Below are 12,380 nucleotides of genomic sequence, written 5' to 3' on the forward strand. Positions count from 1 at the left end.
TATCTCCTGCTGAGTGGCAGAGACTCAACCACTCCCATCCCTGCTATGTCTCAGGGTACGCATTAACAGGCCCTCCAAGCTGGCATCCTAACTGCTGTGTCAAACACCCGCCCCTCAAAATTGCTTGCATCAAAATAAACTTAGTTCCATTTTCTGTGAGCTCTCTGAAGGCCCCACATATGCAGAAAGAAGGACTGATACTTCCCACTTATCTTATGGTTGGGGAAACTGAGGTCCAGATTGGACGAGTGGTTGGCCCCAGGAATGCCTGAACTCAGCCAAGGGGTCCCAGTGTGCCCGGCCCTTCAGTGCATGGCTCCCAGCCTGACTCCGGGGTGCCCTCACAGAGCTGTGTGGGTCCCTCCCAGCCTGACTCCGGGGTGCCCTCACAGAGCTGTCTGGGCCCTGGCCCCCCACAGCATAGACACAGAGGCCAGAGGTGAGTGCAGATGTTCAGCTTTATTTCTCTCCATGCCAAGAAACGCAGAGTCACTGGGGTAGAGGGAGTGGTGGGGGGCGGGGAGGGGGTAGTACTCCTGGCCCTGTGTTCATGCAGCTGGACCCAAGATGACGCTGGAAGAGAGAGGCCACTCCTTCCCAGCTTCAGCGCAGCCTGGGGGTGGTAGAATCCTCCTGTGCTCTCCTCCTCTCTGCTTCTCTGCACACCTCTAGGCCTCTGTGCTACTCCCTGGCACCATTAGAAAGCTCTGGGGTGGTTCCTGCTGAATGTTCCAGCCAGGCCTCCCTGAGGCTGTCTGCTGGTACCTTCACCTAAGCAGGGGTCTTGAGTGTGAAGAATCTTAAGGAGTATTCAGTGGCGCCTACTGTGTGTGGGTGAGTGTGACTGTAGGGTAGGAAGGTTGCAGACAGAGGCCCTCCTCATTTCCTCATGTGACTGTCCCTGAATCCTAAGTGCAGTCCCCTCCCCAACCCAGGGGGCATGCCCTGAGACCACTGCCCACAGCCCCTCCTACCAGAGCTGGAGCCTGTGAGTGGATACCCCAGGTTCGCTTGATAAACGGGAGTCTGTCTTCTGGCCTCTGCGCTGCCAGCAAACAAACGTAGCCAGTCCCTGCTTTAGGAACCAGGGCCTCTGCTGTTTACTCCCCAGAGCGTGGGGCACTGACGCGGGAACCTCAGCCTTGGGGGAATCCACCAGCACCCCTGCTCTCCTGGCAATCACAGAGCCTGTACCCCAGGCTCCTCCAGTAGCCTCTGAGGACAATGAGGGAGACATCCTGGTGGGCCACCCCCGGACCAGAGCAGCTCTGGCTGGAACCAAGCCACCCCTGTTCTTCGGCTATGAGGCGGGCCTCCAGGGGCAGGAAAACCCGGAGCAGCCCTCTCCTGGGAGCTGAGAGCTACAGCCAGGGAGGGAGCAGGCGGGAACAGACAGGCCCCTTGTGGACAGAGCCTGAGCCAGGAGGTGTCCAGGGGCTGAAAACAAGAGGAGGCCCAGGCTCTGCCCAGCTCCACCCAGGTGTTCCCTGAGTCCTAAGAGAAGCTGGTTCCTAGGCCCCGCCCTCCAGTTCAGGAGTGGAGTCCCTAACTTGTAGACCATTTCCTAGGAGGCGACAGGAGCATCCTGAAGGGCCAGGGAGCCCATGGCAGGTACCCGACCCCCACTGCTGAGGCACACCCCAGAACATCCCCCTTTGGCGCAAGTGGACATCTGGGGGATTGGGCAGTTACAGAGCCTCATGGGCTTGGGGGCCTAAGGCCTTGTGCACCTGAGCCCAGTCCACATGGTGCCCTGAGCTGCCTGGTGCACGCACAGGCTTGTCTCCCAGGCTGTGGAGGAAACTGGGGCAGGAAGAGCACTTGGGCACCTCCACCCGACCTGTTGACTTCAGCCAGAACTAGGGCTACAGAACAGGTTGCTTGGTCCAGGGGTCCAGGCGGGGTCCAAGGTTTTGGTGAGAGCCGTACTGTATCTCCAGTGTCTCCGCCAACATTCTCCACTATGCCCGGGAGGACTTAGGTGTGGTTGTGGTGTCTGTGCCTGCCCCTGAACTCACCGGCAGTGCTGGCTGAGCTCACAGCAGACACTCACCACAAAGCATGCAAGCCTGCAAACCACCTGGTTCTACCCCTCTGGGAAAACACAGAAGCTGGAGTTGCAGGTCTTTGCTCCTGGGCCACAGGAGCAAAGGCGGGCTGTGCTTTGCCTTTCCCTGCCCCCAACTGTCTTCTGAATGTGGGGAGAGGTGGTTTCCCCTGGTTCTGGCAGTTGAGGCTTCTTGAATGATCCCAGGAAACTTTGGGGTCGAGACCAGGATGAGTCCTGGAGAACAAAACAACGTGTCTGTTGATGTTCCAGGAAACTTTATTTCCTTCCTTCTGTTCTTCCTCCGGATCTTCCCATCCATGTGGGCTGGCACTGAGTGGCCTGGAGAAGGGGGAATGTCCCTCCGAGTGTGTGCTTTGGCGCCTGGAGGCAGTCACCAGGCTGTCACCTCGCGTTCTCGGTGGTGTGTGGGGTGCGGGGAATAGGGCCGTCCGGAAGGCCTCTACGAGCACAGCTCCCGTCAGTCTTACTTATTATGAACTGTAGAGGAAAGAAGCAGGCTCAGAACTCGGGGTCTCCAGGGCCCGATGGAAGAATTTGGGTGGTGCTTTCCCGGTGGGAGACAGTAACAGGGATATATAGTCCAGGGCTGGGACCTCTTGGTGAGACCCTCCGCGGAACTGACTACAGCCAATGAGAGAACTACAGCTTGGTGACTGGCTCAGAGGTGAGCGTGTGAGCCTAATAGGACCAATCAGAATCAGCCCTGGGACTTGAGCCCCACCTTTTCAACAAAAGGAGTTTAGTTGCTGGGCTGGTTGAAATGTGAGCCACTATAGGGTGGGGACACTGTTTTAGAGCTGTTACAATTAGAAAGGATCTGCCCCCTCAAAGCTGCCCCAGCGGGAAGTAGGATGACGGAGGGAGATAGATCCTGTCTCCGTGGATACAGCCACATCTAAATTTGAGTTCAGTGGTTATTACTTGTCAATCACCAGCCATCCAAAATGACTGAGCCCTAGCCAAAATGACTGACAGCCACAGGAGGAAGGCACCTGCGGCAGCTTAGGGTGGTCCTGAGGCCCCTGCCCGTCGCTTACCTGCATGCTAGCCACGCTCTGCACTCGTGGGGAGAAGCTGAGAGAGAGCTTAGGGAACCTGCCTCACGCAGACAGAAAGCAGGCGACCTGCGGACCAGTGCTGTGGCATAGTGAGCTAAGTGAACACCTATAGTACCAGCATCCCGTATGGGTAACCATTTGAGTCCCATCTGTTCCACTTCCAATGCAGCTCCCTGCTGATACACCTAGGAAAGCAATGGAAGATGGCCCAAGGACTGTGAAGCCTGTACTCATTTGGAAGACCTGGAAGAAGTTCCTGGATTTGGCCTGGCCCAGCCACAGCCATTGTGGCCATTTAAGGAGTAAACCAGCAAATACAATATCTCTCTCTAACGGCTCCTTTCAAATAAATTAAAATAGATCTCTAAAAAAGAGGAAAGAAAAGAGAGCAGAGGACCTGGATTTTGAAATCAGGCAAACCAATTATAAACTTGAACACTTTCTTTTTTCTTACATGGCCAGGTTGCCCATGGCTGCACCGCTGAATCTCAGGCCATCTGCCCTAATCTGAGCATCCCATACTCTAGACCACTACCTCGCAAACTGGGATGATTACGTTGGAATCTTATTAAAATTAAGATTTCAGGACTCAGCATGATGGCTCAGTGACTAAGTCCTTGCCTTGCATTTGCCAGGATCCCATATGAGCACCGGTTCATTTCCTGGCTGTTCCACTTCCCATCCAGTTCCCTGCGTGTGGCCTGGAGAAGCAGTAGAGGATGGTCCAAAGCTTTGGTACTCTGCACCTGCATGGCAGACCCAGAGGAAGCTCCTGGCTCCTGGCTTTGGATCGGCTCAGCTCTGGTAATTGCAGCCACTTGGGGAGTGAACTAGTGATCTTTCTCTGTGTTTCTCCTTCTCTCTGCAAATCTGACTTTCCAATAACAATAAATAAATCTTTTAAAAAGTCCAGATTTCAAAATCCTGAGATTTTGCATCTGTCTCTCTCTCTTTTAAGATTTATTTCATTTGGGGTGGGGAGAATCCAAGTACCTATGAAACTGTGTCACATAATACAATGTAATTAATGAATTAAAAATAATAAATAAAAAAAGATTTATTTCATTTTTATTTGAAAGGCAGAATTACAGAAAAGAGAGAGGGATTTCATCTGCTGGTTTACTTCCCAAATGAACAGAATGACTGGAACTGAGCTGATCCTAAGCCAGGAGCCAGGAGCTTCATTCAGGTCTTCCACGCAGGTGCAGTGGCCCAAGCACTTGGGCCATCCTTCACTGTTTTCCCAGGTCACAAGCAGGGAGCTGAATCAGAATTGGAACAGTCAGGACTCAAACTGGCACCCATCTTGTGCTCAGGCCCAAAACTCAATCCAGGTCTGCTCTGACATGGGTGACAGGAACCCAGTAATGAATCATTACCCGGTGCCTTGCTGAGTGCACATTAGCAGGAATCCAGAATCAGAAACAGCAGTCTCAGACCCAGCTGCTGGCACTGTACCACACGCGTGTAGCAAAACCTTCAGGAGAGAAGCTTACAACAATCATGGAAATGGGCAGAGACGCTTGAGGCTTCCCGGTGTGAGTGTGTGGGGACAGATCTAGCCTGCATTGCCCCAAAACTCAAGAGCTGCCTGGACCTTGGGAGCAGCTCAGAGTCACCTTGGAAAGTGGCTCCAGAGCTGACACTTTCGTCCCATGTGGGTGCCGGTTCATGTCCCAGCTGCTCTATTTCAGCTCCTTGCTAATGTGCCTGGGAAAGCAGCAGATAGGAAGCCTGAGTGCTTGGGCCCTACTCCCACACGGACGCCCTGGATGAAGCTCAGGAATCCTTGCGGAGCCTTCTCCCTGCCAACTGCACCTTTGTAAGCCCAGAGGCTCAGCTGGGCACGGTGCAGGCCAGGGAGTCTTGGCCTGTGCTTTTCCCACAGCCTTTCCCGTTGATTCACTGGCCAGGCAGAAGACAAGCCAGAAACCCCTGCCCCATTCAGAGGGTCACTGTTGGGAACTGGGCTGTGGTCCCCACAGGGGCTCTTACCCTGCCCCCACCTCCCTGGGGGGCCGACCACACCCCTAGATGTTCACTCAGAGCAATCTGCCCTTCTACTCTGTACCCCTGCCCTGGGCCTCACCTGCAAGGTTTACAACCACTGCCACCACGATGATGACGATCCCCATGATGATGAAGGTGATGCTGAGTAACCGGGCCAGGCGGCCCAGCCTCCGGGCCCCATCCAGGTCCCCCTGCTGCACGCTGCTTCGAGACTGTGGAGAGAGGAAGGCAGCTCCCTCAGGACGGCTATCTGTGGGGCCCCAGGCCTCAGCAACCCTGCAGGGGCCCCTCGACTGAGCCTCCAGCACACACAGCCCCCAGTACAGCCCCCCTTAGGGAGGAAGAGAGAGCTCCTTCCAGTGAAATCGTCTGGGCCTCTGGTTGCAGACAGTGGGAAGTAGATCCTGGCACAGTGTAAGGGATCACTAAATCTCCATTGTCATCATCGTTGTACTTAACCATCTGTCCTTGCTGAAGTCTGGGGTCTCAAAGAATCGGAAAATGAAACAACCAGTCACCTGGCCTAAAGCCCTCGGCCAACTCCACACAGTGCAAGAAGAACAAAAAGATTTAAATTTAATTATATACATATATTTAGATTTAATATACATTTATATATTTACATAATATATACTTCTATAATTTTAATATACTTCGTGTGTGTGTAGGGGGAGGAGTGGCCTGTGGTGCCGTCTCATGCAGGGAGGCCACATGGGTGTCCTGAGTGAGAGGGTTCAGGGTGGCGTGGGGTGGGCCCAGAAGGAGCAGGGAGGAATTTTAGAAAGCAGGTGGGGACAGTTATTAGGAGTTTGCTATGGATGACAGGGTAGCTGCAATTGGGCTTCTTCCCAATGGACTATGGGCAAGGAAAGGACCCAGCCAAGAGGGAGGGATGGAGGGAGAGTCAAGGCTGGGGGGTGACTGGTCCACCATGTTCAGGGTGGCAGAGGCTGAAACCTGGACCTGAGCTCCAGGGAGGGAAGTGTGCACAGAGGAGGGGGTTAAGCCAGCAGAGGGGTGCAGGTGGGTTCACACCATGACAGGCTGACAGGTGGGTGTAGGCAGGGAGCTGCCTCTGGGACTCAAGGTCCTTAGGAACCAGGGTTCAATGTGGTTGACAGAGGGGAAGCAGAAAGTGAATTTGCGGCCCATCTGGCACTGCCAGCTCCCAGCAGAGCTGGCCGGGGAAGAGCAGAGGTTCCACACCCAGGCCACCTGGCTCCCAGTTCCATGTTCACTAGCTGTGCTAGCTCAGATAAGTAGCTCACCTTCTCCTGGGCTGCGGTTTTGTGAGCCACTGGGATAAGAACAGCACCACCTCCCTGGGTGATGAGTAGGGGGCATGGCCTGGTGCCTGGAGGGCCTTCAATGAGAGTTGCAGCTTTGAGGCTGTATTCTGCCAGGAGAGACTCTTCCCCACTCTGAATTGGCACGGGGAGAAGCCGAAGAATGGGGAGCCTATCTAGCAAGTCTCGGTGATGTTACTGATGGTGCCTCCTTGGCCCTGCCAGAGGAGTCAATGGGGATGTCAAGCACAAATCCACACTTCACCTCCTTCCTCAGTCCTTCCTCTTCCTCCTCTTCCCCCCTCCCTGTTGGTAGGAGGACGTGGGAGGCTCCTGGTGGCTGTGCCCGCAGGGAGCACCGTGCTTCCTCCATCTGCATTGCCAACCCCAGCCTCAGGGACCAGCAGGCTGCGGGCTCCAGCAGGAACCCTAGGCCTCCTCCCTGAAGCTCCCTGTTTGGTCTCATCTCTATCTCCACCACAGGCAAACGCCATCCAGGGTGGGCTCCTGAACTGCTCTCTCTAACATCCCAGTACTCCCTTCTCCAGCTCCAGCTTCCCTGCTCTAACCTACACATGCCCCGTTTGTTTTACTGGGGGATCTCACAGCTTCCTCCCTGCTAGTCCAACCCAACTCCCTCTGACCTCTCCTGGGTCCTAAGCAGGACTCTTCAATCTTCAGCCTGGTCCCAAGACTGCCCTGAAAGTGGTGCACGGTTCTACCTGCCCACGCTGCTCATTCCCTCATCCCAGATTGCCTCCTGACAGCTTCTCAGCCTCCTCGAGACACCTCCCTGGCTTCCCATGGCCATTACTCAGTCACCTTTTCTTCCTGTCTTTTTTTTTTTTAAGGCACAGAGAGAGAGAGAGAGAGAGAGAGCATCCATTCATTTGTTCACTCCCCAAAATGCCCACAACAGCCAGAGCTGGGCCAGCTTGGAGCCTGCAGCCAGGAGCTCCACCCAGGTCTCCCATGGAGTAGACTGGAACCCAGGTACTTGAGCCATCAGCTACTTCTCTGGATGCGCATTAGCAGGAAGCTGCATGGGAAGAGTGACAGGGACTCGAACCAGGCACTGCAGAATGTCTGCATCTTGAGCAGTGACCTGAGCAGCCAGTGCCTTGGACAGGGACATCGGCTCTCAACCCAGGCCCAGCCCGGGGTTCCAGTGCCAGGATTCCTGGTGACTGACAGGAGTCCATGGAAAATGCGGATGATCACAGCACCCAGACCCATGGCATCTAGTCAGGACTAAATGTGAAGCTAGATGTGAACCTGGGGTTTGGATCTGAGCCTCACCCTCGACAGGCATTCGGTAATGTCAGTGAGGGTGACCCTCCACTCTACACCCCTTCCATTCCTCCCTGCCCCTAACATTTCCCTTTAGAAATTCATTTCCACAGCTCTTCCTCACCTTCCTTCCATCACCTCCACTAGCTCCTGCTCAGGAATTCCTTCCTCTACCATCTTTTCCTCCAACTGTGTAGGCTGCTAACTAGCCCTGACCTGCCTAGTCCTGGTCCCCTCCCTCCCTTCTGCCACCAGGTCCCCTGTATCTCAGCCAGCGACCATGCCCTCCACAGTGACCTTGCCCTTGTCCTCGGTGGCCTGGAGGCAGCGTGGACACTGCCTGTCCTCTGATCTCTCTGTGTGCCTCTGCCCTCGAGCCTCTCCTCAGGGCTCCTGGGAGGGTCTCCTTCTTGTGCCCTGATTGGGATTTGTCCTCTTTCTTAGGGATTCAGACCCATCTAGAGTGCTCCCCCAGAGTCGCCAGGGGTCTACGAGTGACCGCCCATCCTCTCTCCAGCCTTTCACCTCTGCTCCTCCTACCTCTTCCTCTCTCCTGCCTCTTCACGTGTTTTCCTCCTGCCTCCTGAAATCCCAGTTTGCGAACCATTTTCTGTCCACTTCCCGTTGACCACCCCGAAGGCTAAGGGCAGCCGGAACTTGAGGCCAGCAGCCCCTCTGTCCCACAGGCCCTAGAGGGTTCATCCTGCAGCACCCTCGCATGGCCTAGCTTGGAAGCCTGCTCAGGGGATTTCCCTGCACTAGACCATTTCCTGCAACATGACTAAAGCTTGTTTTTAAATTGCATTGATTATCCCAGAGAAAGAGAGCACCCATCCACTAGTTCATTCTCCCAGATGTCTGCTGTGGCTACCAGCAGAAGCCAGGAACTCTATTCAGGTCTTTCACATGGGATCCAGCCACTTGAGCTGTCCCCACTGCCTCCTAGGGACTGTATTAGCAGGAAGCTGGAGCCAGGAGCCAGTGTTGGAGCCCAGACACACCCATAGGGGACCCAGCATCATCACCAGGGTCTTAACCACCAAGTCAGGCACCCACTTGGAGACTGGCTGGAAGGGGACTTAACTTCTGGAGTGAGTCCCTCGCCCTCTCCTTGTGGCATGGCATGCACTCCTGTGGCCCATCAATCAACTTCTCAAACACCTTGCGAGGGCCAGGATGCTGAAAGAGGCTGTGAATAGGCGGGCCTGGGCACCCTCCACCTCTCAACCCTCAGAACATGCCATTCAAGTCACCACTCTGACAGGGTGTCCAGAAGGCCCCTCTGGCCCTGGCTGTGGCCCTGACTCACACCTCTCACCTGTAGTTGAATGCAGGGTCTCCCCTCTCTGAAAACCAGACCCACCTGCTCAGCCTCTCCTGTCCCCCGCACCAAGCTGTGTACCCCCAGAAAGGAAGTTTGACCCCACTCCTGTCGGCTCCATACCCTGTAGAGACGGAGATATTCGGGGTGTAGAAGTTGGGAGGGGTCAGAGTGAGGGGGCAGGTAAAAGGGGCAGAATTTCTCCTGATTGGAAGGAACAGGGTGGGCAGCTTCTGTGTGTAAGTGTATGGAAGACCAGTGAATTGTCCACTTCCGCTGGACATGAGTCAGAGTGCAGTACAGCTGGTTAGAAACACTTGTAGTAAGTTAAAAATATAACAAAATAAAAATAAAAATAAAACAAAAAAAGAAACACTTGTAGTGACCCCATGGCCCACTGGGGAGACTCTAGGTGCCACTTGATGACCATGACCTTGGTAGACTTATGTCTAAGTACTTTGAATGACTCATCTCACTCTCCTCTAGTGCAGACATGATGGGACTACCCATTTTGCAGATGACAATGTTGAGAGGAGGAGTATGAGTCAGTCACCCAAGGCTGCCACTAATCCCCTGTGTTGCATGTGACATGGGCGTCAGTCTGGTTCAACGCCCCGCTACACCCCTGTGCCCAGCCCAGCAGCCAGCAGAGCCCACTCAGGAGCCTAGAAAGACGGTGGAACTGGGCTGGGGAAGAGCTCCCGGCTCTCTTAAGCTCACATGCTTCACAGAGGCAGCGACTCCTGCCAGTCTGCACTCAGATAGATTTAAACACTGTTTTCTCCCGGGCCTCTGGGTGGGTTCTCTCCCAAGAGAGAGCCCAGAGGCCAGCCCCGCCCAGAACCACTGACTGTGCCCTGGAGGCTGGCTCTGCCCTCCCACCCCAGCTGGCCCCAAGGGCCTCCCACAGCACACAAAGCCCTTCAGAAGGCCTCTGCCACGCCCTGGCTCCTGAGCCCATGCCAAAACCAGGGGAGTCAGGAATGCTGCCCGGGTGCCCCCAAGTCCTGGCAGTCGGCCCTAGATTTTCTGGGGGGCAGGGGCAGGCTTTCCCAGCTGGACACCGGTCCTCTCCCAAGGGGACAGAGAAGTTTGAGGAAGAATGAGCTTTCCCCGGTGATACCTGGGGTAGCCACCACCCCTGGGGTCTTGGCGGTGGATGACTCGGCACCCTGGGGCCAGCAGTCAATGCTCACCACTGCAAACCTCATTCCCTAGGTCATTGCCATGCATCCTTTTGCTGTGTCTCCCTCCTCTTCCTTGTTAGTCACCAGCATTTTCCTTGAGATCCTTTGAAAGGGGCTGTACCCAGATGGTTTGGTTTGGGGACAATTCACTTGGAAGACTCAGCCACATGCCCTGCTTGGCGAGGCTGGCTAGGCCCTCTGACAAATTCTTCCCCTTCTGGGAAAAAGTGCCTTGAAGATAGACGCTAGAATCAGTACAACCATCAAGGCCAGGGGCTCGGGGAAGAACACACACACACAAACACACCGCCACACTCCTCCCAACACACCCACCTAGCTCCATGCCTTCAGGAGCAGCTTGCAAACTCCTCACCTGAATCTCCACCCTAGGGAGCCAAGCCCAGGGCCCTGAGTGCACGCCAGGGGAATTGCTGTCAGCTCTTGGAAACTAGAGGCTGGTAGAATGCCCAAGGGGCCTGGGAAGCCCCCTCCCCATCTCCTGGGACCCCCTTCTGGCTACAACCTCTGCTGACACCTAAGGAGCAACTTTCGGAGAAGCCCATCCTCTCACAGGCAGGCAGGCAGACCCGAAGTGGGCTTTCCGCCCTGCAGGATTTAGTGCTGGGTGGAGGAACTCCTGGATGTCCAGCAGGGGCAAGTGACAGGCCATGACAGCCAGCAGCAGGCATCAAAGAGGAGAGCAGACATGAGCCCTCTGGGCCTTTGACTTCTTGGCCAAAGGGGAAGCAGGAAGACAGCAAAGAAAGGGGGTCTTCTCCCTGAGTGCCTAGCACGCAGATCTCAGCTTGGCATATCAGGCAGTGTGCCCTCTGGGGTACTGTCCAGGATAGTGTCCTGCCCACCCACTCCAGCACTTACCATGATAGAAAAGATCAGAGGGATAAGGTTGAGGGGCCAGACCGGGCAGAAGCAGGAGGCGATGGCAAGGATGAGATAATCTTTGGGGGCTTCTTGGTCCTGGACGTAGGAGGTGGTGACGATGGAGGACGCCCGTCTAGAGCTGGCCCGTGAAGGGGAGCGGGGCAGGGAGGCCTCCCGGTGCCGCTCTGAGATGGCCTTGAAGGGCAGGCTGTGGCCGTTCTCCAAGTCCAGAGCCCCCGAGAGGGACCTGGACAGACGCAGAGCCTTGTCGTCCTTGTCCGCCACTGTGGTGGTGGTGGTGAGGAGCTTTTCCATCTCCGGCAGCTCCAAGGGGGAGGTGGAGCCTGGCCCCTGCACTAGGGGAAACTGAGGCTGCACTGGGTTGGCCATGCTGGCCCCAGGGCCTCTGGCTGCTCTGGCTGCTGGTCCACACAAGGAGGTTCCCAGAGGAATGTCAGTGCACCATTGCCCAACCCAGACCTGAGCAGGGGGAGCTTCGGAGCAGCAGCAGGTGTATCTCCTGGGGGAGGGAGCTCTCCAGGGCCAGCAGGGTGCAGAGTGGGCTGGGGTGGACTTCTGGCAGCTCGTTGAGTGCAGAGACTGCAGCCTGCAGCTGCCCAGGCGGGAGTTCCCAGGAAGCCAGGAAGCCTTCAGCTGCGTTCAAGTTTGAGGCCAACTTCGCCAGCAGCACTACTGCTGACGGCACTGATGGGCGGGGAAGCAGCAGAAATTAAAGAAAGCAGAGAGGCGAAAGCGCCTCTTCCCCGGTGAGGCTTAAGTGAAGGCAGGGCGCTGTGTGTGCGTGTCTGTGTGTGTTTGTGTGAGTGTGTGTACGTGGCACACTCTCAGCCCTCCTCGGAGACGCTCTTGCTTTTCAATTCCCTTCTCCCTAGAGAGCTACTGCAGCACATTCTGCCCTGCCCGGCCCAAGCCCAGCTCAGCCCACAAGCACTCGGGATGCTCTCTGGTTTCCATCACAGCACCCCCCCCCCCAGTCCTGCCCCTCTGGGCTGGGGGTTCTGGGTGGGAAAAACCCATTGGGTCTCCCCTGGACTAGTGTCCACAGCTGTCATGGCTGCCGCATCTCTTCCACAAAGCGCACCTGTGCTCCCCACATATGCTCGCTGCGCCCCAGGGCTGGCATGTCCCACCCAGGCCCTGACTGCAACCTCTGGAGATGGCTGGACCTCTGACCCAGGGATGGAGGAGGGGGAACTCATCCCCAGAGGGCCCTGTCTGGGTCGACCATGAGGGCTAGGACTCAGTTTGCAAGTA

At 55.8% G+C, this 12,380-nt stretch overlaps 1 protein-coding gene across 1 annotated transcript; it reads right to left on the reverse strand.

Annotated features, from left to right (window-relative positions):
* Window positions 1–2,174: 2,174 nt before the first annotated feature.
* Window positions 2,175–11,731, reverse strand: TRARG1 (trafficking regulator of GLUT4 (SLC2A4) 1). Its single transcript, XM_058676305.1, has 3 exons — window positions 11,103–11,731; window positions 5,219–5,351; window positions 2,175–2,548 (listed from the first exon to the last, which is right to left on the reverse strand). Exons 1-3 carry the CDS (start codon window positions 11,493–11,495, stop codon window positions 2,535–2,537), a joined length of 540 nt encoding a protein of 179 aa, XP_058532288.1. The 5' UTR covers window positions 11,496–11,731; the 3' UTR covers window positions 2,175–2,534.
* Between the last annotated feature and the right edge of the window lie 649 nt (window positions 11,732–12,380).

This window comes from Ochotona princeps, chromosome 17 (genome assembly GCF_030435755.1).
Source record: "Ochotona princeps isolate mOchPri1 chromosome 17, mOchPri1.hap1, whole genome shotgun sequence".
Classification (NCBI taxonomy): Eukaryota; Metazoa; Chordata; class Mammalia; order Lagomorpha; family Ochotonidae; genus Ochotona; species Ochotona princeps.

What these genes read in the sequence shown, in the direction of transcription:
- TRARG1 (XM_058676305.1), bottom strand. Translation starts at nt 11,495, where the DNA reads ATGGCCAACCCAGTGCAGCCTCAGTTTCCCCTAGTGCAGGGGCCAGGC. An exon ending in CTCTGATCTTTTCTATCATG is followed by an intron (nt 5,352 to 11,102) that starts GTAAGTGCTGGA and finishes CTCTCTCCACAG; the next exon opens with TCTCGAAGCAGCGTGCAGCA.